The 27,430-nt window shown below is 39.8% G+C and overlaps 2 protein-coding genes and 1 long non-coding RNA gene across 6 annotated transcripts in view; 1 reads left to right on the top strand and 2 right to left on the bottom strand.

Annotated features, from left to right (window-relative positions):
• Positions 1 to 15,442, bottom strand: part of nrg2a (neuregulin 2a) — a 77,542-nt gene extending 62,100 nt beyond the window's left edge. For 2 of the 4 annotated variants that reach the window (XM_036008697.1, XM_031319932.2), the window contains exon 1: positions 14,030 to 15,442. In XM_036008697.1, coding sequence (XP_035864590.1) covers positions 14,030 to 14,438 — 409 coding nt within the window. In that variant the 5' untranslated portion in view covers positions 14,439 to 15,442. The remainder of the gene's footprint in view (positions 1 to 14,029) is intronic. The other 2 variants (XM_031319931.2, XM_031319930.2) reach the window with 1 other exon arrangement.
• A 952-nt stretch (positions 15,443 to 16,394) lies between these two features.
• On the top strand, positions 16,395 to 25,710 carry puraa (purine-rich element binding protein Aa). The gene is made up of 2 exons (XM_031319976.2): positions 16,395 to 16,643; positions 21,395 to 25,710. Exon 2 carries the CDS (start codon positions 21,475 to 21,477, stop codon positions 22,330 to 22,332), a length of 858 nt encoding a protein of 285 aa, XP_031175836.1. The 5' UTR covers positions 16,395 to 16,643; positions 21,395 to 21,474; the 3' UTR covers positions 22,333 to 25,710.
• LOC116064748 lies at positions 17,338 to 21,398 on the bottom strand. Its single transcript, XR_004108602.2, has 3 exons — positions 21,157 to 21,398; positions 18,690 to 18,771; positions 17,338 to 17,372 (listed from the first exon to the last, which is right to left on the bottom strand). It is a non-coding gene; the product is annotated as an uncharacterized LOC116064748 (long non-coding RNA).
• Positions 25,711 to 27,430: the final 1,720 nt, after the last annotated feature.

Below are 27,430 nucleotides of genomic sequence, written 5' to 3'. Positions count from 1 at the left end.
GCCTCCACCAGCATGAGCAGCTTAGTGATGGAGGAGCAGTATGAAGGCTTTAGCCTAAAATCTAATAGTTGAGTTTTAGCCAAAAGAGTATTAATTATTGCTCAAAAAGCCATGTAGTAATGCTATAATACTAAACCATGTTTGTAGACAGGGTAGAACAGGTTAGTGTCAACTCGTTGACCGCAAAAACTGAGGTCAAACTGTTATCAGAATGGCTTTACAGAGTTTTGACAGGATAAACAGAGAAGCCATCCTTTGTATTATTTTTCATGGTACATTTTGTGTTGTTTTGTAATGCTGGTTTGCCAATACTGTTTTCCATTTGCTGTATGATAACTGCCGACTTGCAGGCCTAATGTCATGGAGACAACAAGGGAATGAAAAGGAACATGCCTAGACAATACATAGCAAAAGTACACATCCTACCAGATCTGATGGAGGAAAAGCGGGAACGGGGCTACAGGGCTCACACTACAGGGACGTTCTGTAACACTGATCTTAGTGGCTTTTACATGTACAACAGTCCTCTGTGAGGAATGTCGCTTTCTCATTTAGGGTAAAACCCTACCCAGAGTTAAGGGGTATCAATATCACAGGGGAGATATATTACTCTTTTGTCTGCATTTGCTGCAGTGAGGTGATGGTTAGTGTGCTGGTCTGTGGGCCAGCTGGGACACATCTCAGTTCACCCGTGCACACGCTCGCACCCACACACACAAACACACGCACATACTGAAGCTTGCTCTACGCTGCTCACAATCTTTCAACAACAAGCTGAGCAGGGACCAGACGGAAAGAGGTCCTATTTGTGCAGGAAGATAAATACACTTCTGCACCCAGTCCTGTCCCCTCCAGATTAAAGCAACACAATAATGAGCAGAGGCACTGGTGGAAGGTCAGAAGAAAGCAAGGGTAAAGGATAGAGAAACAGCCTACTACCAAAACACACGCCCCCGCACACATACAGTACATGCCGGAGTAATCTCAGTCAGACACGCATGCTTTTATCTTTAATTATCAGGACCAAATATTGTCCAAATTAGCAACAATATTGTGTCCCTTGTACTTTGCGTGTGAATTAAACCATTCAGATGTGTTATTTGTGAAGTTAAAGTATGTCCTTAAAAAAATGGATGAAACCACTGTGGGGATTTTTTGCTATCTTTCCCAAATCATTCACTCTGGAAAAGCTTCAGGATATACAACTTGATGGCGTCACAGTGTTTAGAAACACAGTAAGCACGCATGAGTCGCTGAGGATGTGGGTGTCAAGTATCTGGTCTTCTTATAGTGGGATGACGGTGAATTGAAATGTGTCTAAATATCCACATACATACATACTATATATATATATATATATATATATATAGGTATGTGTGTGTCAGGTTGTTTACAAGCTATTCTGTGAGTCAGCAGAGTCATAATCTTGTATCAGCTCCTCCTCTGTGTTACGTTCAGGATGGCATAGCTCAATCACGGACCACAGAATTAGGCAATTCAAATCCGCTCCGCTATGAATGCATGTTTTCTCTTAACTCTGCTGATATAAGCCTCGTGATACATGATATTGTATTGGTCTACTTCCAAACACTGCTAACAAGCCATTCCATTCTGTTTAAAGTATTTTCATGTTAAGACACACATCAATCCACACCTACAACATACCTAAGGAAACAAACCTTCTCTCGGGATATGTGCTGTGTGTGGGGTGAACATGGCCGGACACGTCCTTTAAATACACCGGGAGGCGCCCAGCAGGAGTGCCGGCAGCCCCTCTTTTCAACACTTCGGCACGCTGCACACAAACACAGTTGCCCTTCCCATGATCCTTTTGTTCCCTATCGTTTTGTTGAAGTTCCTGTCATGGACACTGTCTCCTTTCTTTTGGGCATTTATAACTGACAGTTATATTACACTTTTGGACAAACGCTCACTTAAATGTAAATGGCACTAATCAAGCTTGAATTACTGTGCAAATGCAGACAAACTAGCCATCTTACAACTGACGAAGGAAAACATGCATATGCTTGCCGACACAGAATTATAGCAAATGCGCTTTCTAGAAATTCAGACAATTACCCAAAGAATAACACACCCAAACACTTAAATTGCGTGCATAGCCTACCTTATGAAACTCTCTGAAGCTAAAAGTGATGCAGGAAATGGAAGAGACTTGTTTTAGTTTATGTAGCCTATGTTTAAAAAAGGTAGAATATGTGGGTTAAAATAGTTTTGTAACTGAATATAAGTAGCATGCCAGTCCCAGTAAATGCTCAGTTTTCTGTATTGGAACTACAAACTTCATTATCATAACATGACCTAAAAAAATTGCCAAAAGACTGCGGTTCCTGGTATTCAAATCTTGACGTAACATATAATGCTCAAATCTACAGATAAAACCAGGAGAGGACACAGAAACTGGTGCACAGTATAGTGAAGCAGTGGACTGGGGGCCTGTGGTAAATGAATGAGTCTGCAGTGAAATGTTATCTTCTGCACTGTCCTTCACTGTCACGCTGCTTCCTGTGAATCTACCTGACACCCTGGTGAGAAGACGCTGTAATGAAGAAGCACCCAGAGCTACAAATGAATAACTGATGAGCAGGTTTCATGCACAAACTGCTGTAATAAATCAATTTTACAAGCTGCATATTCTAAACAGCACGGACTTACATACACTTTTAAAACAGACTCACCAAAGCACCTATGACCAAACACAAAAATATACACACATCAAAAATTTTGATACGTAGCATACACAAATTGCAACATTGTTCAAGTTTGAACTCAATTGACACTGGCAATAAGACAATGCACATATTATTTAATGTTTTGTGGCAAAAGCTGAGGTTGACATTGAAGACACATGCTGTTTACACAAACCTTTGATACCCTGCGATTGAGGACCACTGTTGACATCTATAAACCAGTTCATGCAATATTATGGAATGTGTTTTCTATGGTGCTACGCCCACAGCTAGAAAGATCTACAAGAGAAAGAACATGAAAATTTGTGCCCGCCAGCTTCACCCTGCCTTCTTGGATGGAGCAAAAGTAGGTTACTTACAACATGCCAAAACAATGTTGATCTCAACAGTGATCTTGACACTCCTGACAACAACTCTGGTATAATGGGCAATTATACTGTTCATAAAAAGTATCCATCAACTGTGAATCTAACCCCGTGTTAGTATGAGATTGCAGAGATAACAAGCACAAGAAGTGGGTAGAAAAACATTTTACATGCCACAATAACCAGTTTATTATTTGAGGGAGCAAAGCAGCTTAATTAGGTTTCAGATCATTGAAAAATGAGCTTCCTTGGGTTTTTCAGAGTTATGCCATTTAAATGCATTGATTCAGAGCTGGATTAACAGACAAAACAGGGTTAATAATAGAACTGTAGATATATGTAAACAAGGCAAAATGCATATGAAAGAAGGTTTAATAGCCCTGAAAGAAATTATTGGCAGCTTTTGTTCACCCAAGTAGTCAATCTGTTGGCCACGTACAGATTTAGAGCATAAAACTACTTTATTTTCTGAATACAACACATTCCAGACTCTAGGCCAAAACAGACTGACAATGATGTTTTATTAATGGTGGTGAATGATTGATTTGTTTTCTGTTCTGTTACGGTTATCTGGTCGCAAAATGACAAATATGATCATGCTAAATTATAGTACAAGACAAAAAGATCTTTTTTCAGATTTCAAACTGTCTATTACTGATGTGCTTTTTTTTACTTTGGCCCCTGATTTTCTGTTTAATTCTGATACTCTTTGTGACTTTAAAGGGTTAATTTTGTCAACAACCTTTCATGCTGTGCCCAGAAAAAAACCCTGCTTTAAATATTTAATTACATGCACTGGCTGCAGCCTGTGAAGGAAGAGTATTGCAGCCCAAGATAGCTGCAAATTACTGAATGATTCAAAAGGCAGGGCAAACTTAAACTGCCTTCATAACGCAGTAGGATACAAGTCTAAAGAGCAGGCCAATAGAAACAGTGGTACTGTATTGGCTGGGGAAATGAATAGGCCATATTATAAAGCAGGTTTGTGTTCCATCTTTATGTTTTTTGTGATTTGTCTCAGGGATAGTTTTAATGTTGGCATGTTAATTGTGATTACAAAAGAAAGACAATTGTATTCAGGACACCATGTTTGTAAGGTATCAATAGTATCTAATACTGCTGCATTAAATGTTACTGATTCTTTGTTTTTTATCCAGCATTGGGGGCAACTGTGGATGTTTTTATCTACACAACAGCTCAGTGTTATAACTGGGCATCTTTTTGACCTAGGCCCAACACTGTACATCATGGCTTCTCCCTGAGGGACACTATTACGTTAGTTTAGGAAAAAGAATACACTGACTGCAGTATTAACAGCATAGGAGTAACACTAGAAAGATGGCTTCCTATTGTGAACAAAGTAAAACCCAAATGGCAGTGACTTTCACAGTTGTTATCTTGTGCATATCTCACAGGCTGTGCCGTGACTGTGGGCTTTTGAGTGTTTTTGACACAGCTCCAGCCGCAGGGGCAGGGAGTCTAACAACTGCTGTGACATTCCCAACGGACTCATCCCTTTAAAGTTTTTGCTGTTTCTCCTCCTTCCTGATCCTGATCATATACTGCCTCATTGTGGTGAAGCGACATTCTTCAGTGGGTTGAAAAATTCAGAGTCCTAATTGTTGGAAAAGCAGAGACAGGGTATAAACTGTGATCACCAAGACTCAATCCAAAATACTCTAATTCCTTTTGCTTGACTGCTGTTCTGTTTAGAAGGAAATGTACTGTAAATTCTTCTTTGTCATCTCAGATTAGAAGTTGGTTGATACTGAACAAACAGCTGCTTGCTGCTAGTCAGTAACAGTAGCCTATAGTGATACAAAAGGGACACAGTCGAAATAACTAATTATATAAAGGATTATGATTTTTTCATCAATGTTTAAGAGTTATTTCAGTTCTGCAACTGGCAGTAACACACAGTGTAATTTCATTGCGACTGCAACTTTAATGCAAGGGACTTGAGATTTAATGATTGAATGCAAGATGTAAATACAGTTGGATAATCTAGAAATATCAGACACTTCAAGTTATTTAGCAAATGATGCAACTTCTGACATCTATGATGGAAAGGCTTACTCAGCAGTAATAATTCAAACAACCCTCTAATAATAAAGCTAAACACCACAATAATCATTTTACAAATAAATAAGATCGTAGTAACATGGCAATATAACCACTTACATGACCCTTGTCTTCATCTAAATGTTGTTATAGTCATATCAAGGTATCTCAAGCCCACATAAAACGAGCCACTGACTGCTCCCCAGATATTGGCCTAGTATTCTTTACTTTGATAAAAGGCATATTCTTCATTCAGATCTAGTGGACGTAGCTGTGGAATCCATAAGACTTAAATGTGTCCCCTCTCTGAAAACACAAAATTCTGTTCTAAATAGTTTTGCGGCTCTAAAAGCAGCTTTCATTCCATTTGATGAATTTAAACCAGAGATTAATGGAGATTATTGGTTGTGACATTATGTACGAACTGTAAAACTAATCTGCATTCACACCAGAAGCAGCTGACCAAATCCTGCTCTTCTGTCTAATGGCGGATTTCAGCCAGCTGTTTGCAAGCTGCAGTGTTGCAGCAGTACTGGATACCAATGACGTTATATATAATATATGTGTATATATATATATATATATATATATATATATATATATATATGTTTGTCAAGTTTCTAAAAGTTGGTGAGGGGGCTGGCACTCATGCAGCAAGACAAGCAGATGATATCCACTAGATTCCTGATAATATCTTCTCTCTCCAATTATTGCACATAGAAGATTACTTTAAAAATAGGATATAACTATATTTTACTAACCTGACATAGATACAAAAATGTCAACACAGTACGGCGATAAAACAAGTTTTAAATGAACAATGCATATTTTGCCATTCATTTTAACAGATTTTAACTAAGAAAACGAACTAACTGCCCACTTTTACCACCTCTGCTGACATGACCTTGTTACTTCCTCAGTCTCAACATCTAACAAATACTTTAAATTCTTAGAAAATCTCACTGAAGCAGTTTGCAGTTATTTGTAGCATTGATATAACATTACAGGCCTTAAATTGCATGGCATTGCAGACTTTTTATCATAGTTCTTATCCAGCTGAAGTTAGAGTAAGCCCATTATTCTCCATGAGCCCAGACATAATTCTGTATTGCAGCATGGGAATTTCTAATCAAAGCATTGCTTTGGTGTGTGTGTGAAATCAAAGGGCGTGTTAAACAGACATTCAAAACTGAGGAAAATATCTATCACAATAGAGTGGTTAAACCATTTGTGTAGAACTAAACTCATGTTAAACCACTCATAATAGTATGTAGTATTTTAGTTCTGTGGTGAAGCAAGTGCCGAATTAGGAAGTAATAACAACTAATGTCTGAGCTTTCACAAGCAAACAGCGCTGTAGCTCATCAAAGGGATGATTTGTCATCAGACGTTTGTTGTGATAAGAGCATGTACACTAAAATCCAAGGTTTTTGGCTTATACTGTAGTCTATCAAAACACAACTTTGTTTTCACTGTCTCATTTTTGTAAATCTTGTAAGTATAATCCAGAAAATCTCCACAAATCTCACACAAGTCCTAATCTTGGAATTCCTTTAGCCCAATATGAACATTGGAGCAATATAACTAATATTACATTTAGAATGAAAGGGAAATAAAACTAAATATAGTCAAATTTCAGTGCTTTTTCCACACCCAAAAAGACATTGACAAATCTAAATTATTTACTTACTTTCGCTTAATTTTCTCAAATTTGGACATTGGCAGGATTATTACAGAACATTGTCAGCCTTCCATGCTCATGATCTCATCCCCTGATATTGGGCATACAGTCTTATAGCTTTCTGGAACATAAGAGAAACCATTGTTACCTCTTACACCTGGGCTTGTCTTGGTATGACAAGTCCAACTGTACACGTTGAGAAAGGTCACTGAGAAAAATAAAGACGGATACTCCATCAGGTAATGATTTTTCTTAATAACTATTGTGCAAACAATTCTCTAAACCACTGCGAATTTAACAAGACAGAGGTCTGGCTATATGGGATTATTTTGCATTAGCTGTCATAAAGACGACTTGTCTGCCCTGACTAAGTATGTTGCTAATGGCTAACAATCTTGAGCTACAAAGGGTGTGATGCAAAATTCACATCACTGATCCACTTTACCGCTCCAGTAGCACCAGACAGCTTTTCTTACCAAATAAGCTGAATATATAAGGCAACTGTCTGCTAACACACATCTAGAGTCAAAGTTCATGTGTTTGGCAGCTTGTTGTAATGTCCCTCTAGCATTAAGTTATATTGTGCTTTTTCCAATTATTGATATTAATAATATTTCTAAATCTAACACTTACTCTGCAGTTGTGGGACTTTAGCCTGTAGAAGAAACACAGGTTAGCCTAGACCAAAGCTCTTTACTAATACTGATCATATCTATGTTTTACAACTATTTTAATTGTTCATTTGGTCTCACTTTTATATGCCAAAGATGCCATAAATGCGTTTAACCACATTCAAAGAATCCAATAAAATCAAACAAAAGGAGGTGAGGTATTCCGACAGCATGCAATATTAATCAGCATATTGTTATAAGCTACTGGTTTGATGTAAGATATGGCTTCTCAAGTACAATTCCAAAGTTGTGTGTGGGTAAACAGAATGGAGGAACGTACAGAACTACACTGAGCTATCAATAGTATGTATGTATTAAGAGAGGGCAATGCCAGCATAACATTTTGGTCAGTGTATTATGACAGTGAAAGAACAGCTTAACTAACTGCTGACTAGATCTTCTTAACAATACACAACATTTCTTTACCCTGATTATTGCAGGGCTGTATTAGTTTCAGCTATACAACAGCAGATGCTGCACACATAAGCACAATGGGACTACTGTATAGCATCTGCACTTGTCTATGCATTTGGTGAATTATAAAAAGTAGGAAAACAATTACACTTTAGTACACACACTAGAGGAATTATGCTAATTACAATTCTATTACAATTATGTCAAATTTAGCTTGAAAATTAATGAAATATTAAAACACAATTATACTTAAAGGAGAATTCCGGCCAATTTTTACGTTAATCTTGATCGCTATAAATATGCGAGTACTTTCGAAAAAAACCCGACCTGAATCGGTCCTAGCAAACAGGAGTTGCAGCTACCTCTACGAGCTTCCACTGAGCTAAAACGGCAGTTGTCGGGGCAGGTTTTAGAGTGCCTTTGTGCCTCTTAACAGACACAAAATGCAATTAAAATGTCTGTGCAACATGAACAGGGCCCTTACGTAACAACAACATGCGTCTTCAACTTAGACATTGTTTAAATTCACCTACCCTGTCTCTATCCTGCCAGTAGCTAGCTCGCCCTGCTAGCTGCTAGCTTCCGTCCGTGATAAGTGTGTTCAGCCAGGCTTATTCTGTGATAATCATCACGCAACAGGCCTGACCAGGATCCTTGCTCCTCATTTCTCCCCGCCTTCGTCGCCTCCCGCTCCCGAAAACAATCCAGTGAGCGCCCGGTGGTCTGGCTATGTCCTCCAGAGGACAGGTCATGCTTTCGCGACAAAAACTTTATTCCCCCTCAAAAATAGGTAATTGAGTACTGTAGTGGTTATGACCATATCAGTGGCTATGTAACTATATGGAAACGGGCCAAATGATGTCTGTGGCTTGCAAGGATTGCTTCTCGGAGCAATCTGCACACTGTTTACCTTTTCCTGCTACACCGGGACTTCAGTGCAAGACTACAGCTATAGCCTTCTCTAACGCTATCAGTGTGCAAGCCACAGACATCATTTGGCTCATTTCCATGTAGTTACATAGTCACTGATATGGTCATAACCACTACAAGTTTTTGTCGCGAAGGCACGACTTGTCCTCTGGAGGACATAGCCAGACCACCGGGCGCTCACTGGATTGTTTTCGGGAGCAGGAGGCGATGAAGGCGGGGAGAAATCAGAAGCAAGGATCCTGGTCGGGCCTGCTAGCGCGGCTAAGGGAACTATCACACAGATTGATAATGCCAAGCCTCCTACTCACCAACACCAGATCGATCACACACAAAATGGATGAGCTACAAATCCACACGGAACTGTTAAGTGATGATTATCACAGAATAAGCCTGGCTGAACACACTTCACGACGGAAGCTAGCAGCTAACAGCTAGCAGCTAGCAGGGCGAGCTAGCTACCGGCAGGATAGAGACAGGGTAGGTGAATTTAGACAATGTCTAAGTTGAAAATGCATGTTGTTGTCACGTAAGGGCCTTGTTCATGTTGCACAGACATTTTAATTGCATTTTGTATTCGTTAAGAGGCACAAAGGCACTCTAAAACTTGCCGACAACTGCCGTTTTAGCTAAGTGGAAGCTCATAGACGTAGCTGCAGCTACTCCGTGTTGACTGCACCGATTCGGCTCGTTTTTTTTTTTCTATCGACTGTACTCGCATATTTATAGCGATCAAGATTAACGTAAAAATTGGCCGGAATTCTCCTTTAAAGGGCTTAAAGTCCAGTTAAGAAAATATTTTCCAAAACGCTTCTTAATTTTTAGATAGATAATGAAGCCTAGACTGATGCATTTGCTGGGAAGACTAAAGTTGGAGCAGAACAGAAATTTAAATTCCTCACTCCTGTATTAGTCATCTAACCTCCCTAAACATGCATCTTTCTTCAGAGCTTCACAATGCTTTACAGAATAAATTAATCAAAAGACACAGCAGTGGACTACACAAAGTATTGGCTTACACAATACTACTACCAAACACACAAATCTGTGCACTCCAAACAGGAATCAACCACGACCCTAAATCAGTAAACCTTGACTCAACCAAGGAAAACGTGTCTGCCACTGCAGAATTGTGACATTGGTAGACACAAAACAGAGACCCTATATGCTCACTCTGTCATAATAACAGCTTGTAAAATGATGTGTTTAGAAATGTGGAGTAAAAGTCTGAATGATTGTGAGAAAGTGCCTAATAGGAGAAGAAAATGAGGGGCCAATTACTGAAAATGGCAATGCCCTTTTTTCATACATCTTATAAATACACATCAAGCTGACTTGTTGGAGTAAAGTTGCCGAGCGGAGATTCAACAGGGCTGAAAGACTACATAAAATGACCCAGTGAACATAAACAATCCCCACAGACACACAGTCGAAACAAGCCATGCTTCTTGCTGGTCAATCTCATTAGCCTCATTGTGCCTCTGCCCTGAACTAGAGACACTACAGCATTGACAGTTGAAAACACTTCAACATCATTCTTATCTAAAACTAACACACATCCTGTCCACGACAATAGTGAAATACGGTAAATGAGCCCCTTTGTCACAATCAACAACTGTTTGCTACATTGTCCTTGAGTGCGTTATTAGGGTATAATGACCAGCCTGTAGATGCTTGTTGATTCATACTGCTGTCAGATAAACTTGTGGTGTAACAGCAGAACCCAGTAGCCATCAGCAGCTGTCATTCATGTTTTATGTCTAGCTCTTCTGGGGAAGTCTCTCAATTCACAGAAAGATACATAGCTCCGGGGCAAGATTCTGCCTGTCTACCACCTCAATGCAGCAGCTGCGACCTGCATACAGTGGGACTTCATGGTGACAGATTAGTAATAAAGTGTGCATTCACAGCAACATTGTTACATTAATTTCCTTCAGAGAAATTAGCAATAAATAAATACTCACAAGAGTGAGGAGTGTGAAGGCGGTTTTAGGGTGATGTGTTACTCCTCGACTCAGATGACCTTTTTTTTTTATGCATAAGTGTTTGCACCGATCTTTACTGACACAATGCTCCCACCAGTCTGCACACACCCACACACATGCACACACAAAATACAATTATGTAGGTCTCCTCAATGAGGTCTATGGATAGACAAAAAGCTACCTACCACATTTGTTTAATTACAGACGTTTGATTTAGATTGAGCCATGATGGACAAAAACAATTGTTATGCTAAATAATAAAAGCTGCCAGACTATGTTCCAATTGAAAACATATCCACTTTCAGATGTCATTTTTCTTTTTTGTCATCTCATCTCATACCCTCAGTAAAAGCAGTATTGCACACAATCAAAAACGTTTGGTAAAACAAGATAATCATGATTGAGTGTAACTCGTGGACATGCCGGCCTCCAAGCTAAAAGCTAAAGAGAGAATAAAATACAAAGTGTGCACTGAGGAATATCAGAGGGCTTTATAATGTAATTTCATACCGCATGTTCTCTGTCCACTGCATGTAATTTGTCTCATTCTGTGAAACAAATGTGTCAAATATGCATGTGCCTGGCTTAAATGTTGGGCAAATTTCAAAGCAGCACAGGATTTCCAGCGAATACTTGCTGCTATGTGTTTAGATACAGTAGATACGACTTGATTGATGTTTACAGTCTGTACTACTCTCTTTTCTTTTCAGTAAAATAATGTGAGAGACAATGTTGCACTTCCAGTCAGATACAACATGATCTGCTTGAGACACTGGCAGCCAGGATGAGAAGACAGATTTAACAGCTTAACATGAGTGTTTGCATATGTTTGTTGTAATCTAAATCAAAACAACAGTGTTTCTTGTTTTCTTTTCTCCTTTGATAGAAACCCAGAGCTCCCAGCTGAATCCTGCGGTGCAGGTGGCAAGCACTGTAGGTAGCCTGTTTTTCAGGCAGCTGGAAGACAACAACAACTGAGCTGTACAGTATGTACGTTCATTCCCCTGGTTCACACACTTGGGAGCTTGGGTGCCTCTGCACGAGGGATTCAAGGGACGTTTTTATTTGTGCTAAGTGGGCCTTGAAGCAATATTTGGAACATATACAGCAGCAGTTCAAGCTTCAAGGCCAAGATGTGATGACCTTAAATATAGATGCACTGGTATGGTGTTAGGAGACTTAATATGAGGGAAAGAAGCAGTTAACAGAACATTGTTGATCTTGAGTCCCTGCTTAATGAGCTCAAAGGGACAAGATGTCATGGGACTGTTTCTCTGAAAGGCTGTTAAAAATGGCATGATTAGGGAGGAGGCAGGGTCAGAAAAGATACAGTGATGAGATTTATTACACTGAGTAAGAAGCCCCTCAACTACAATGGCCCACCAGAGCAACATGAGCTATGTTGTTGGGTACTTTAAACTGAATAAAAGAGATGGCCCAGGAAGCGGGTGTGGCAACTCTCTCAGGTAATACAGTTGGCTGTGCCAGTTTGATCACGTCATTGACAAGCTTTGCTAAGTGGCAGAAGAATTGACAGGGGATGTGTGGGCTGTTCAAAGAACTCAAGAGGTAATAAGATCCATTTTGTGTTACCTCTCTAATGGGATGATGAGTTTAAAAGCCAGAGTGAGTGTGGCAAAATCACGAAGAGAGGGGAGCATTTGTGTCTCATGAGTACAGACTAAGAGGATTTAAGAAGGTGGCGGCACAGGGCACACATCATGTTCTAGGCCAACACTTGAGTGCAGTGTAAATGTGTGTGCCATACGATGGTAGCAAAAGAGATTTATTTTTATTCTATGTGGGACATTTGCTCAATTTGGCTCAAAACATTCAAAGTATGGAAGATAAGCTGCCTCACATTTTGAAGTTGTGTTTTAGGCTGACCACCATGGGACATTAGTTGTAGACACAAGGGGTGGCTCTGTGACAAGCCCTGTGTTTAAGATCCAGTTACAGACATAAATTAAAGTAATATAGACTCATTTTTCCCTGGTGAAGAGCAAGTGGCATTTGAGCTGTTGAGAAGTGCAAAGTGCGCCCAATTCATTTTGTCACTAAACACTAAAGGAAAATGTTTAAACACTAATATGTGTGTGTGTGTGTGTGTGTGTGTGTGTGTGTGTGTGTGTGTGTGTGTGTGTGTGTGTGTGTGTGTGTGTGTGTGTGTGACTTAACGTACACATGCAAGTTAATAAATGCATTTGTGTGCAGCCTTATGCATCAACACCTGTGTGCAACAATATGCTGCATTGTTCTCAATCAATAACTTGCATAGCCTAAACAAAATGATCAGCCGTGATTTTCATTTGTGAAATCTTACAAGGCACGTGGGAGAGAAAAGGAGAAACCACTGTCCATTGAAATAATATAAATGCACTTAAATATCATCAGTAATATCATCAGCCACTTGTGCATGGATCTAAAAAAAAAAAATAAAGTGTTGGGTGGTAAAATTGATGATTTGATATTTTTTAACAACAACCCCATCGGTTACAGGTTAGGAATACACCACACACTGCTAGCCCTCTGTTAGCACTTGCTAGATGCATGTGTTCATACAGGACTTAGTCTTAGATAGGCTATGCCACAGTGTGGGGGTATTAAAGCATTAAAGCAGGGCGTGAGCCTAAATATAACCTAGGAACCAATTTGCTCAGGGCAGCGTGATTTTCCACACGTGATACCGGTGATACAGGCCGCTGTCCCTGGTCCTGAAATTATACCGGCTCCATGAAAAACATGTGGTCGATGTTCATACAAGAAGCCGCTACAATTTTGAAAACAAATAGAAAGCGGTATATGAAGCCTATGAAGTTGGCTACGAGATGCATTAGAGTGTGCCTGAAAGGTTAATGCGGGTTTGCAGGATGCAGATAGTTCGACACACACACACTGCAATTCCTCACAAGCAACAGTGCGAGGCGCATGTCTAATGCAGTTCAGGGGAGAGAGAATGGGAGAGCGAAAGAGAGAAAGAGAGTTTGATTGATCATGTGGGCTATGGGAGCCTGCGAGAGTTGTCGAAAATTGCTGCATAGACGCCCCTTAGGCACCTATCTTGTACCCACTAACTCCAAACCATGCTGCGGCCAAAATAACCACAATTCACCAGAGTGCCTGTTACCAAAAGCCCTAAACCAGGGGCTGTTAACAAACCGTTTATTCTTCCGGGTTGGACTTCACCGGTAATCCACAATAGCCTACATTAACTTACCGCAGTCCTCACACAAGATCTTCCCAACATCCTTTTTTAGGTTCTTCACACTCGTGTCCCGAGGCGCAAACGATGCCTTGAAAACCAAGGGCTCGTCAGTGGGGTCCATGAAAAAAATGTACTTGTGGTTCTTCTTCACTTTGGTGCACGGAGCCTCAGATCCAAATTCCCCCACGGTGACGAGCTGTTCTCGCTCCAGACCCCCGCTGTTTAGGGGCCAAACATCCAGCACTTTGACATTCACACGGTACGGCTCCGCGGAGACGTTCACAGGCGTAGACTGCACCTTGCCCTCGATCACCACGGCGGATTTGTAAACCTGGTCCTGCAGGGAATTCAAACTCGGGGAGTAGCAGGCGAATGAGACCCCGATGACCAGCATGGATAAATGTACTGAATCAAGCCTCATGCCGCCTGCTTTGGCTCGGTGGTCGCTGGTCGCGTTGCGGCAGGGCTCTCTCGGCTGCGGGGCGATGGCGATGGAGCTGGGTTGAATGAAGAGACAGCAAGTAGGCTCCAGTAGCGCGGCAGCGCGGCAGACCTTGCATAAGTGTCCATGCCATCGGGATCCGCTGCTTTTTCGAGTGATTTCCAATGGGTAAACAGCAGCTTTGAAACGGGGAAACCGCGGGATGATGCTGGGTTTCAAATCCAGTCACTGCTTTCTGCTAATAATAAGGCATTGTAGATAAGCTAAGCAAGGAATTGGCGGATTATCCCCTCCAGAAGATGCCCCCTATGCTGCCATAGTAGCCTTAACTGCAAGACGACGCCACTCTTATCTTTGCCTAAAAATTGCAGTGGTGGGGTACCGCTATGATGATTTTCTGTATCATCTGCAGCGGAGGGAAAAGACGCAAAATGCTGCAGTGAACCACAAGTTTGGTAGTCCGGTCGCAAAACATAAGCCACGTTTCATTCCAAAAAATAAAACAATATTTCTGGTCGGCAGCTATAACGCTAATACGGCGCCTTCCACCGTGGCTCCCCCTCCGCTTCCCCCACTAGCCACAGACAGAGAGAAAATGATGCCGATTGCCAAGGGGCTCCGTCAACAAAAACGCAGGATTGGAGCACTGATATACAGGCAACCGATGGACCAAAGGGTCGATCTCCTCTCTCCCAAAACCCAGTTACTGTATGTCAATCACTCCATGGTGTTTTATCAGCAGTGATCTCACGTTATAATGAAACAAACGGAATCCTAAATCCATGACTGTCCCTCCTCAAAATCGCATCTTACTGTAGCCAAGGCATTACTCCAAAAATGAAATAGGTTCACATTGAAAAATGCAGCCGCATATAGTCCGGTGGGCCCAGAAAAATCATATGGCTGCGATGACTAAGGCTGCGAAAGCATATCAGATTCTTCAAGAGACTGTTTTAAATGAGTTTTGCGTCTCATCCCATTAAGTCATGCCCTGCATTCAGGTCACATTCGTTGCTCTGCCTCTAAAAAAACTGATGTTGAAGCACCGCATAAAATCCATACAGCTAAAACAGCTGCAATATTCGGGTCCAAAGCAAAGGGGAAAAAACAAACATTTTAATCACCTTAGAAGAAAATTAAATAAAAGTATGCTTTTCTGTGTTTTTAATATTGCCTAATGTGACGTGTTCGCATGATAGCACTATAAAGGAGCACTTTGACACAGGATTAGATCTAACTAAGAAATATTATTACACATTGGAATATTAACACGTTTGACTATCATCAATGGCAATATTTAGGTCAAGTTATGGTTGTAATGGTTTGGTTTAGCCTAAATGCCAATTAGAATGCGGATACAGGATGTTGTACTGACAGTATTCACAAAGAGCGACATCTGCTGACCACAATGTATTTAGAGCAATTTAGCACACTTGCTGTAAATGCTGTAGACTACATAAAACAGCAAATGTATTAAAATAGAAAATAAATTCATGAAATACACCCACAAGGACACATTTTGTGTTTTCATTTATGCGCATGTCCTGCAGACCTGACACAGACCTGGCTGCTCTCCGTGGTGCTGAAATGCCCTATTAGGCCTATATTGCTGATGTAAGATAAGGTATACAATCATGTATTACTGTGTGAACTGAAACCCTGTTTACTCTAACAAGAACTGCCAATGTGCTTTTAAACAACAATTGTAACATCATCACAGAATGGAGCACATGGTGTAACTCATTCCCTGAAAGATTCAACCATGCAGAGTGAGACACGTCATAATATCGACCCTAAATGGAAGGCGTTGACAGTCATACTCACTAACTTATTTAGACAATGCCCTCTATTACAGTGGCAAAAACTGTTGCCCTACCTGTTACCATCAGAAGGCAAAGCTGCAATTCCTCAATAGCACCAAGAGGAGGCGTATGCCATCTGAGTTCCCACAGTGCGTGTTGACATCAGAGGTGAAGCGTGCGGCGTTGAACTTGTGCGTGTGTCGCTCTCCGTGCCACGACTCGCCGTTTCTTGTCCATCTTGTGAAGCAAGCAGAAGCAGTCCGCTGTGGCGTCATAAAGGCCTCCGAGCGCATTCACATGTGTCTTGTTTTCCTTGTCTCGTCTTCTGCTGCAGACCGTCGAGGCTTTAAGGCGCTCCCCACTTCAGACCGAGCGGTGTAAGGTAGGTAGCTTGGTTGGAATGACGCTTTATTTACATGTCATCTAGATTGTTACTGTCCTGCAGCATTTAAGTGTCCTAACGTGCATCCAAGCATATGTCATTGCTTCGCAGAGTTTACAGAAGCATAATCTACAGCATACGGCCGTGCGTCTGAAATAATAATGGAGCTGCATTTGGAGCAGCGCCACTGCATTCCGGTGTTGGGATGTAGGGCAAAACTTTGTGAGGTGATCACAGCGGCTGCCTTTTACAAACTGCGACGACACCTTCTTTGAGGCTGAAATCTGAGTTGGACGTGGCACCGGCATCCAAGCACAACTGATTTTACTGATTCATATTCAGGATTACAAATCGGTCTGAAAAATAGGCCAAGTAGCCTAGTCATTGATGATAACTTATTAGACAGGTTGTTTGTGGTCTGTCGGAGCATCTGAGAAACCACGGCACAGAGACAGGGTCTATAGCCTATTAGGTAAGTAAATTAGACACAAATGCAACATGTCCCATGGTGAGGTTTTGGATTAGAAAGTTGGATACAATTACATTTTTTATGGGCAATTGAGGCCCCAGGAGTAAAAGGGTATTCCATTTTAGGCAGGGTATATAGAAAAAAGATTATACCAAAACGACAATACCTCGTTTGACTTTCACTATAAAAATATATATATATAATATAGGAATTACTTAGGCCTACCTGTGCGTGCATCCAGATTTGTGTTTATCCCATACCTGGTTAAAAAAAAACAAAAAAACAAAAGATCACGTCACAAAAGAGTGACACAACAAGGCCAGCTGCAGCTTTGCTTTAACAATAATAATATAAATAAATAAAGGTAAAGAATGAAAAGCTTGGGAAAGGAAAGTTGACGAGGATAAACCACCAAACGGCTAGCACGTTTCAGCATAAAAAGCCTCTGTAGGCCTACCTCATTCTGAACATCAGAATGAAATAAAGGTAAATAAATTGCGCTGCCCTGTTCATTATTTATTTAGTTTAAATTCATTTTTGCTTACGCAAATGCTGGTTTGTCTTATAAAGATCACTAATAATTTACTACATTTTGACTTCCCCAAACATTAGTAGGCCTACTGGATTTTGTGAGACAAAACGTGACGATTTCTGTGGAGGCGATCAGGAAACTTTTGCAGGGCAAATCCGAATGATTATCAAATCTAAACTTATTAAGGTTCAATATGAAAGTTAAGATGGAGAAAATCAGCTAAAGGGTAACCTCTTTAGGCCGGCATGCTCACGTCGACTCACATGAAGGTAGAACTAAATAAGCAGCTTAATGTTTTGGCCCAAACGTTATTTTAGACTACTTTTTTTTTTCAATAAAATGAACGTCACTTAGGCATATTTCTTACTATGTTTATTACAGCGTTCTAAGGCTCATCGGTTGTGTTATTATTATTATTATTGTTTTAATATTATACTTATCAAATATGATATTTTGTATTACTTGTAATTGCTTTTGCCTCATAATTACCGGAAATAATTAGGCTACCTCACCTTTGACATTCTGACTCAATATCACAATCTAGCTATACTTGTTCATTTTATCTATTTTGGTTCATTAACTTTAGGATGATGTCAGTCCTATACTTAATGAATTTCGGAAAGTTGTATTATTTACAAAAGGTTATTCAGTATTTTAAATTTATGTACATAGCCTAGGCTACATGTGCAAAGCAACATTTGACACAGGCCTTTAAAATCATTATAAATATAAATGTCTTAATAGTTCCCCGTGTGACAATACTCAACAGTTATACGTGTCTGGTAGGAGTATAAATGATATGTAAAATGTAAACAGATTTCAGGTATTTAAGTTTCTGGGTTATTCTTCCTTTACATGTAGGCCTATAACTCAACGCAGGCCTCCAGCCTGTGCCTACACTGAGGAAATGTCCACGTTTCTTATTTATTCATAACAATTGTGTCAATGTGGTATATTCATTTTATTTTATTTTTGAAGAAGAAAAATTATGAATGTTTAAACATTAAACTCACAAAACCTGAAAAAAACGGATCACAGATCAAACTACAAGAGCAGTCGGAGAGCGCAGACCTTCGCCAAGGCAAATCCACTCCCACCAAGTTTCGGGCCAGTTTTCCGTGATCCTACTGACAAACAGATAAACATACTGCACCAAAAAAACATTAACTCCTAGGCAGAGGTCATTACAGAATTTGCCCATCTATCATTAGTATAATAATCGACTTGTTTTAAGCTAAATAAAATGTTAAGGACCAATGCTCAACCTTTGAAGATGAATATTTGTGAAGTGCATAATAAATATGCCTATTGACTGAACGAATTCTGAATGCACGTCTAATTTAAAGAGTTCAGCTGCTGCCCATCCTTTTTACTTTGAGGAGTCCAGTAAAGGCTAGGGCGCACATCAACATTGAACGATTTTACGCACACAAAGAGTCTCCAAGATATATCGACCTAAAAGTGGAGAAGGCGTGCGTGGTTTAAAATGAGATTCTGCGTCTGTAGGCTGCTGGATAGTCCTATAGCTGTTTCACAATAGGCGTAAAATACGTGACATTCTTTCTCTCATTATGAATATTTTTATTCGACTTTATTGACTGAAATTATTATCCCTAAAGGCCAGATTGATCTATAAAAAAATATACTTGTGAGTTCGTTTTTAACATGCAAACAAATTACTGGTTTATTATTTTGATTGCTTATATCAAACTCTGCGTCATTCTTTCAGCGTTTTTTTTTTTTTTTAATACAATAGGTTTATTTTTCATGTCCTTATGCTTTGCCAGGAATGCCAAAGTTGTTTGAGAGAAATAAATAATAAATTCGTACATATAGTAGTACATTGGCACAAACGAATTTAGAGAAAAAGGCCTCTGTAGCATATAGATTTATCAAGTGAAAAGTCTGCACAATGAAATTTGCTTCCAGGTGGACAACAAAGAAGATGAATTACTGTGGAGAAAGTATCGCCAGTATGGGAACAGTATTTTCACAAATGACCAATAAAAGATAAATGTTGTATGTAGCCTATAAAGATGTGTTAAAATGTTGATAGCCTATGAATGTGTAGGCCCACATATTTTCACAGATGTGCATGTTTTTGTCTCTTCATACAATAACAGTCTATGCTGTAGCCTACAAACTAGACTACACAATAAGAGCAAAGCAAATTATGCGTATTATTTGCAGATATGCTGTTGTAGAAAACAAGTCAATCTGACACAATTAATATCACTTGTTGTTAAATGTGATGGCAGCATGCAGTTGGCCTGGACAGTGTGCTACTTAACAATGAAGAAGTGGTGGGCCTGTAGCGTCATAGCCACTCTACTGCAACACGACGCTCAGACCAAGCTTGGACACCTGGTGAGGCCACATTGAAAATAGTCTCCTGACTATAAGATGTGGACTGAAGTCATAAATCAGATGACTTTAGAGGTAACGGAAATAACTTGACTTGATGGTCGCCCCAAGGCCAAACATTAAAAAAATAATGCTATTATTCCATTTGTGTTTCTCGTGTGCTGCAGGCACAAGATGCTGCAAGTGTAGGCACAGATAATGTTATATAATTGGGCGATATGTTTGGATTATAGTCCTAGTGAGTATACGGATGGAGTTGTTTTAAAAGTGTCTTATTGACGTTTTGATTAAAAAAAAAATTCTCTGTGAAGATATTGCTTCTCAAATGAGTTCAAGCTGATTACTAACCGAAGGAAGAATAGGCCTACCCGGTTTATCTGTCCTTTTTCAAACCTCAAAGATGGGTATTTGTATCACTTTTAATCTAAACGTGGAGGCACACATTGCTATCACGAGATCAACTAGTTGACACAACGTGGTGAGGTAGGCTTAAGCGTTGCATCCCTAAATGTTGTTCCTAAAACCAAGGCCCTTTTGTACTGTGCTGCATGTCAGAAGAGCACATTTGAATTTCACTTGTGAAAGAACAACTTTTAATGTATTTTTTGAAAATAAATAGTGTGATGTTACTTAATCCACATGAGTTGTGCGTTTTGAAATACATAGTTGACAAATTATATTAATGCTGTGTCATTTCTGTGTAGGCCTATGTTAGGCTTAAGTTGATAAGGTTAAAATTGACTAGTTAAAGCAGGACCTATGGATCCATTGGCTGTAGGCTACAGGGCTGGTAGTGGGGACAAAATAATTCACTCATGTTATTGCATTACTATACTAATACATATTAAATATTTAAAAAATATATTTTATTGGGTGATGAGCCGTAATGAATTGCTTAGGGCACGAATACGAATTAGGCTACTGAGGGATTGCCTTGACAGGATTTATTTTTATTGGATTTTAAGAAATCAATGAGTTTGGCCCAACTTTGTATCCGTACACAAAACTCTCACACTTACATTAAGCAGACATTTGTTTGCGTTAAGTTACCAAAACTAATTCATCGTTGGTACATTAAACGTTTGCAGAGACACAATGATGTAGCTAGGCCTAACAGTGTTATGGAAGGAAGTATTTTCTCCTCTTACTTTGAAACAGAGGGCAAGCTAGGGTCTTTCCAGGCAGCAACAACACCGTCCTTATCAGAGGCCATTTCTTAACCAGGCTGCGAGAGAAGCATTTCTTATTTCTCAACCGTTAGTTTCGTTTTCGATATAAGTGACAGTTAATGCCTACACCTTGTGGGCGAAAACTGCCTATAGATAAAACACAGCGTCCTCGCTCTGCATTAACGTTTCCCCCCCTCGCCTTTTTATACCTCTATAGATCTCGCGAGAGTTTCTTCGTTTGCTGTGGCTGACCGTGGCTTTGCAGCAGACAGAGGGAGAAGGCAGGCAGGCAGCATCATGGCGGACAGAGACAGTGGTAGTGAGCAGGGAGGAGCAGCCACGGGCCCAGGCTTCGGTCCCGTGAACCCAGCGACAGGAGGGGCGGGCTCGGCTTCCGGGCTCCAGCATGAGACACAAGAGCTGGCGTCGAAGCGGGTTGACATCCAAAACAAACGCTTCTATTTGGACGTTAAGCAGAACGCGAAAGGCCGCTTCTTGAAGATAGCAGAAGTCGGGGCCGGTGGAAACAAGAGCCGCCTCACTCTCTCCATGTCTGTGGCGGTCGAGTTCCGTGACTACTTGGGGGACTTCATCGAACATTATGCCCAGCTGGGTCCGAGCAACCCGGCGCTGGTACAAGACGAGCCCAGGCGAGCACTCAAAAGCGAGTTCTTGGTCCGAGAAAATCGGAAATACTATATGGATCTGAAAGAGAACCAGAGGGGACGGTTTCTGAGGATCCGACAGACCGTTAACCGGGGGCCCGGTTTGGGATCCACGCAAGGCCAGACGATTGCTTTGCCTGCCCAGGGACTTATTGAGTTTCGTGACGCTTTGGCTAAACTTATTGACGATTACGGTGTAGAGGACGAACCTGCAGAGTTGCCAGAAGGGTCATCATTGACTGTGGACAACAAACGGTTTTTCTTCGACGTCGGATCCAATAAGTATGGTGTGTTCATGAGGGTAAGCGAGGTGAAGCCAACGTACCGCAACTCAATTACGGTGCCCTACAAAGTGTGGTCCAAATTTGGGATTACTTTCTCTAAATATGCCGAGGAGATGAAGAAGATCCAGGAGAAACAGCGGGAGAAAAGGGCATGCGAGATGCAGCAACAAGAGGAGATGCAGGCGGACGATGGAGACGAGGATTGATGTAGATAGCAAAAAAACATGCAAGAGTAATGAAAATAACAAGAGAAATATAATTAAAAACTCTACTGTATAAAGAAAGAAATCTAAAGATTTAACTGTAATGGTTTAACTCCAAGGGAGCATCACCCACAATATAAGAAACCTCCACAACCTGACAGTTATGACATGTTGTCTCATCGCTGGATGTTATCCCACTTATCCACCATTAATACAGTAACAGGCTGCTAAACAAAGTAATAACATTATATTTGAACATTGTTTCCTACTTGACAAACAATATTGAACTGAGTGTTTATTTCCCTTATTAACAGAAAACTTTTGTACCAGTTAAAGCTATTGTAAAAAAAAAAAAAAAAAAATGTTTGCAATGTTCAAATGGAATAATTGCCGAGCACCGAGGAAAAACGGTTTCCTTTTCAAGCTAATGACTTCAGCACAAATCAGATATTTAAATTTTTAAAACCAAAATTCAAAAACTGTGTAAAAGGTTGTCACATCTACTTGCCATCCTATTTACCTTTACCTGTGAGTACAGATGTGTTTACACATAAATCATATGAGGGCTAGGCCTGCTTCGAAAACTGGTTAGATGTCATGCAGTATAAAAGGAACATATAGGCATTTTCATCAAATGAAATAAGTGCTCTATTTGTCGTGCAATATGCATTGCATAAAAATCAAATATATTGAACTGGTCAATGGGTCTTGACATGATGACGTTTGCCAGAGGCATTCAAAGAAATATTAATATTGTAATTTTGTTTCAGTTGAAATTGTTGCCATGCAGATGGATATATTATAGACTACCTTTGTGTCTCGTTGTTAATGCAATGTGTTCATTTTAAAGGTACTAAATGTGTAATCGATAGAGGAAATGCAGTGACAACATGTAGCAAATGGCCTGAATTGCAGATTACTTAACAAGACAACTCCCTACACATACTGTGCTGATTGGCTTAGTGGTCTGAAAAAAGATGCAAAATTCAGTAGAGCATTATTGGTTACTACATCTGAAACATTTTGTGATCTTGTTCAGTCATAAAAGTCCAAATGGTGCCAAGGAGTGCTGTTTCTGCATGCTAATCTGCACTAAGACAGATTTCGTTGGTCTCCCAAAATATTGGCTTAAGGACCCTTCCATATGTATCTTTATCTGCCTGTAGTGTACGAATCTCAACTTTGAGTACCGAGTGATTTCCATCCAAATGCTTGGTGTAGTTGCAACAGAAGTTGTTTCAAAGCACGATTGTAAAAGGAGCGACCTTGCGAACAGTAATCAAAATATCATCATCATCATCATCACCCTATGAGAAGGGCCACTGAGGAGCACGGGACAAGACAAGGTGAAGAGGGTTCAATTCACCTGCTGGTGAACTTCCAGTAGTGTGTCAATGGATTTGCCCATCCCTACAAGTTTAAGATCGGAAGGTGTGAAGTTCAGTGGGGCTACTTTGGACACATCCTCATAGCTCCACTTCAGATTTGTAATCCCAAATATCTAACCAGGGGTGATGAGATTCTGTTTTGGTCTAATTGTAAATATTTGGGCTGCCAGACGGAAAACAACTGGTTCTAAACCAGTTCAGTCGCATCTCATAGATGTGTGATAGCAGTTTTATAAACACTGTCAGTAAACTTCAGAGAAACTGGCAACAATCAGATAATGTCATATTTACCTCAGCATTGAATTAAATGATTGCTCCCATGTTTAGATTGACTGGAAACCAGCAAACTAGACAGTCCTTGACCACCTATTTTTGGAGCCTCTGGTATAGCCTAAATTATACCTGATTGGGAGCATCCTCTTCAGCATATAAACAACCTGGTGCCTTACACACTCCGCATGCTTACACGCTGGCCTGGTGCTTTGGATCGCAGTTTGGCTTCTTTTTGTTAGTTTCCTCTCTCTTCCATTTTTGTGTCTCAGCCCCCTTGTGTGCTAGTGCACGACTCGTGGTGCTAAACGGGTTTGTTACAAACTCTTAAGAAAAATTTGGAGCGGAATTCTTAACTTTTTTCTGCTACCTTCCATCTTTCCTAACTTCATTGCCATCCCCATTCCCCAGCCATCCAGGTATCGGCCTACATGTAAACATGGAAGGGGGTGGTCACCTAGATGCAAGATGATGCAGAAGAGTTGGCTCTTCACTGGCCAAGCGCATTAGCTGGGAGAGCAGGGGCTGATTGGGAACATCGGTAGTAGCCTGAAATGATATACATTCTTGTTGGAGAGCCCCCCTTTGAAATGCTCGTTCTTTGGCTTGGGTAGTTATGTGTAAGTTGTAAGTCGCTCAATTAATGGGGAGCAACAAGCATGTCTTGTTTTGTTTTTTTGTTTTACGCAGTTTTACCTTTTCAGCGTTATTCCACATTATTTGTAATTTTGGAATGTTTTCGCCCACAAAAAATATCTATTTTTTTTCTGTGCAACATTTCATCACTGTGTGCAATATCGTATGTGCCAATGGTGGCAATATATGTATATCAATTAAATATATGATTACTATTTGAAAGCATGTGACTGAATTCCATGTTTATTTCTCATGAAGGAGTTGTATGCCTTTATTTGCACTCAAATCTCCATCTTGGAGTAAAATATAGTAAACCAAGGTCTTAGCAGCCTGTTGGGTCAAGCAGTTCACATAGTACTTTAACTTGAAATAGAACAATGTCACTGCAAGTATGCCTCTCTTTAGGAAAAGGGTAAACTTGGCTTATGGGTTGTTGAAGGTAGACTAAACACACAATGGAGTTTTTGTGAATAGGAAAACTTAAAAAAAAAAGTGAAATCTCCATTTTAGCTTTAAGCTAAGAAAAGGTGCTTCAGTCCAATTCTCATTAAAGTGTATGGTGAACTGTCTTCAGTGGTTGTTGTGTGTAGCACTTTGCTTTCCCAGGTTAATTAAATGCCTGACCAATACTTGTTTAAAATGATCTCAAAAAAGAATGTCGTTATCTCTTTTTTTTTTTTTTTTTTTTTTTTTTATAAAGATAAAGTATTTGATTTGCTCATTTGGTTTTGATGCATTAAATATAATTTATGTACATTTGACAAATTTAAAAAATAAATTTAATTTACCCAATGAGGGAAAATCTACATTCAAAATGTATGTTTTTTCTGTTTCATTTATTGTTAGAGAGAAAAAAAAATTCCCAAAATGTCTACAAATCACTGATAAAAAGTATGTTTAATTTTGATGTAGTGTTGTCCACAATGTCTGACTCTACATTTACAATGATGTTAATTACTAAAGCTTAATTTTACAGCCTTTAAAATGCAAACTTTGCAATGGCAAGTTACTGATGACTCATGTCTACATTAGTACTGTATGTATAATACCAGGCTGTAAAATAAAGCATTACTTTGTTCTCTATTCATTCCGACTGCTATTTGTGATCATCTGTATGCAACGATTGCTGTTCTAAGAGCTTTACTTCTCATAACACTAAAGAAACGAGAGCTTATTAATCAACCCAACACAACCTGCGTGACGTTTTAGGTTTTTTTTATTAATACATTTCAGTTAATAGCTATTTACAAGTTAGATGGATTTCTAGTCCCAAGTTAGATTTCTGGTTAAATGCATATTATGCAATGGTGTAGGGCTCCTCGATTATGGAAAAAAATATAATCACGATTATTTCGGTCAATATTGAAATCACGATAATTTAACACGATTAATCGTTGACTTCTGGGAAGATGTTGCAATTAGTGAACTTAAAAAACAGTGGAAAAAGTTAAATAAACAAATACAACAACAAAAAAACACATACAACTGTGAACTTTGCCTTAATACTTTTCCTATTTCAACTTTATTTTTTCATTCAGAACACGAGAAAATAAGAGTTTACTTGTAAAACGTAATGAGCTAAATAATTGTTTTTCTCGAATATTCTGTTTTTGTGATCATTGGAAGCCGAAATCATAATCACGATTAAATTTCGATTAATTTCACAGCCCTACAATGGTGTGATGTAGAAGATGTTAAAAATGCATTATCCCTCAGCAGCCTCAGTGTTATTTCTGCCTCTAAATACATGGCTGAGTTGCTATGACAGGGAGATGTTGCCAGACCATCTATCCTTAATATAAGGATGAGTTAAGTTCTTATGTCCCGCCCCCACAAACACTCACTTTCCAGGGAGGTCAGAGTGCAGGGTCTGGACATGCTCAAAGGCATGTTGTGAAGTCGATGGTCTCTCAGCCTCTTGGCCCCCCTGCTGGCCAGGAGGAAGGGTGAAAGAACCAAAAGGGGATGTGCTAAATTGAGATGGACTCCAGCCCAGATGCCAGCACACACTCTGAGTTTGCTCTTCATCCAAGAGATTGGTTTAGGTCATCACGGCTTTGGAAGCACAAGTGCAACGCATCACAGCTGATGATGAATTGTACTAATTCTTACCAAGACTGTCTTTGTGAATGCACAATGTATTGATGAAAGGCTACATAAATCCTTTTATTTTCATCTGTGAGTTTGTCAGTCATGCTTCAATGAAGCTCATTTTCACAGGAATGCTGCTAGGGAAGACTGATATAACAGGTTTAGTCTGGTCCAGCTGCCTCACTGCTAGCTAAAGAACTACTTGATCAAATGCATATTGTATTGCTACTGCAAAATGGTAATTATCACCTGAGCACTCCCTGACAGCAATGTACTACAGTGAATGGCCTGCTACAATGTAACCTACAACATCCAGCCACTTTTTACCTTTTGCGTTCGTGCATGCATATTTATTTGTGCTAGGGTGTTACTGAGCTTTTCTGCATATTTTTGGAAATGCTGCCTTTATTTTAACATTGCTTCCATTTTTATTCATCTTTGTAATTTAGTGCTCTATGGTGAAGCAAGTTGGTTTTGGTGGTGACGTAATTCATATGAGGCTTCTCTGGTGTTGGCCACTAGAGGATGCTCTTTACCTATAAATGATAGACTCAGAAACAGAAGGAAGAGGAGAAGAAAGAAGATGAAAGTTGCCTTTGGCTTCAATTTGGTAGAATTAACAACAGACAAATGGCACAAGGCCAATTTACAGTTTAGCAGGGCTTCTACTTGCATAGAATATGTACATAACTTTAGAATCATTACATAAAATTAAG

This window comes from Sander lucioperca, chromosome 13, assembly GCF_008315115.2.
Source record: "Sander lucioperca isolate FBNREF2018 chromosome 13, SLUC_FBN_1.2, whole genome shotgun sequence".
Lineage (NCBI taxonomy): Eukaryota > Metazoa > Chordata > Actinopteri > Perciformes > Percidae > Sander > Sander lucioperca.
Note: the sequence above shows the minus strand (reverse complement) of the source record. Positions and strands in the feature narration are given on the sequence as shown.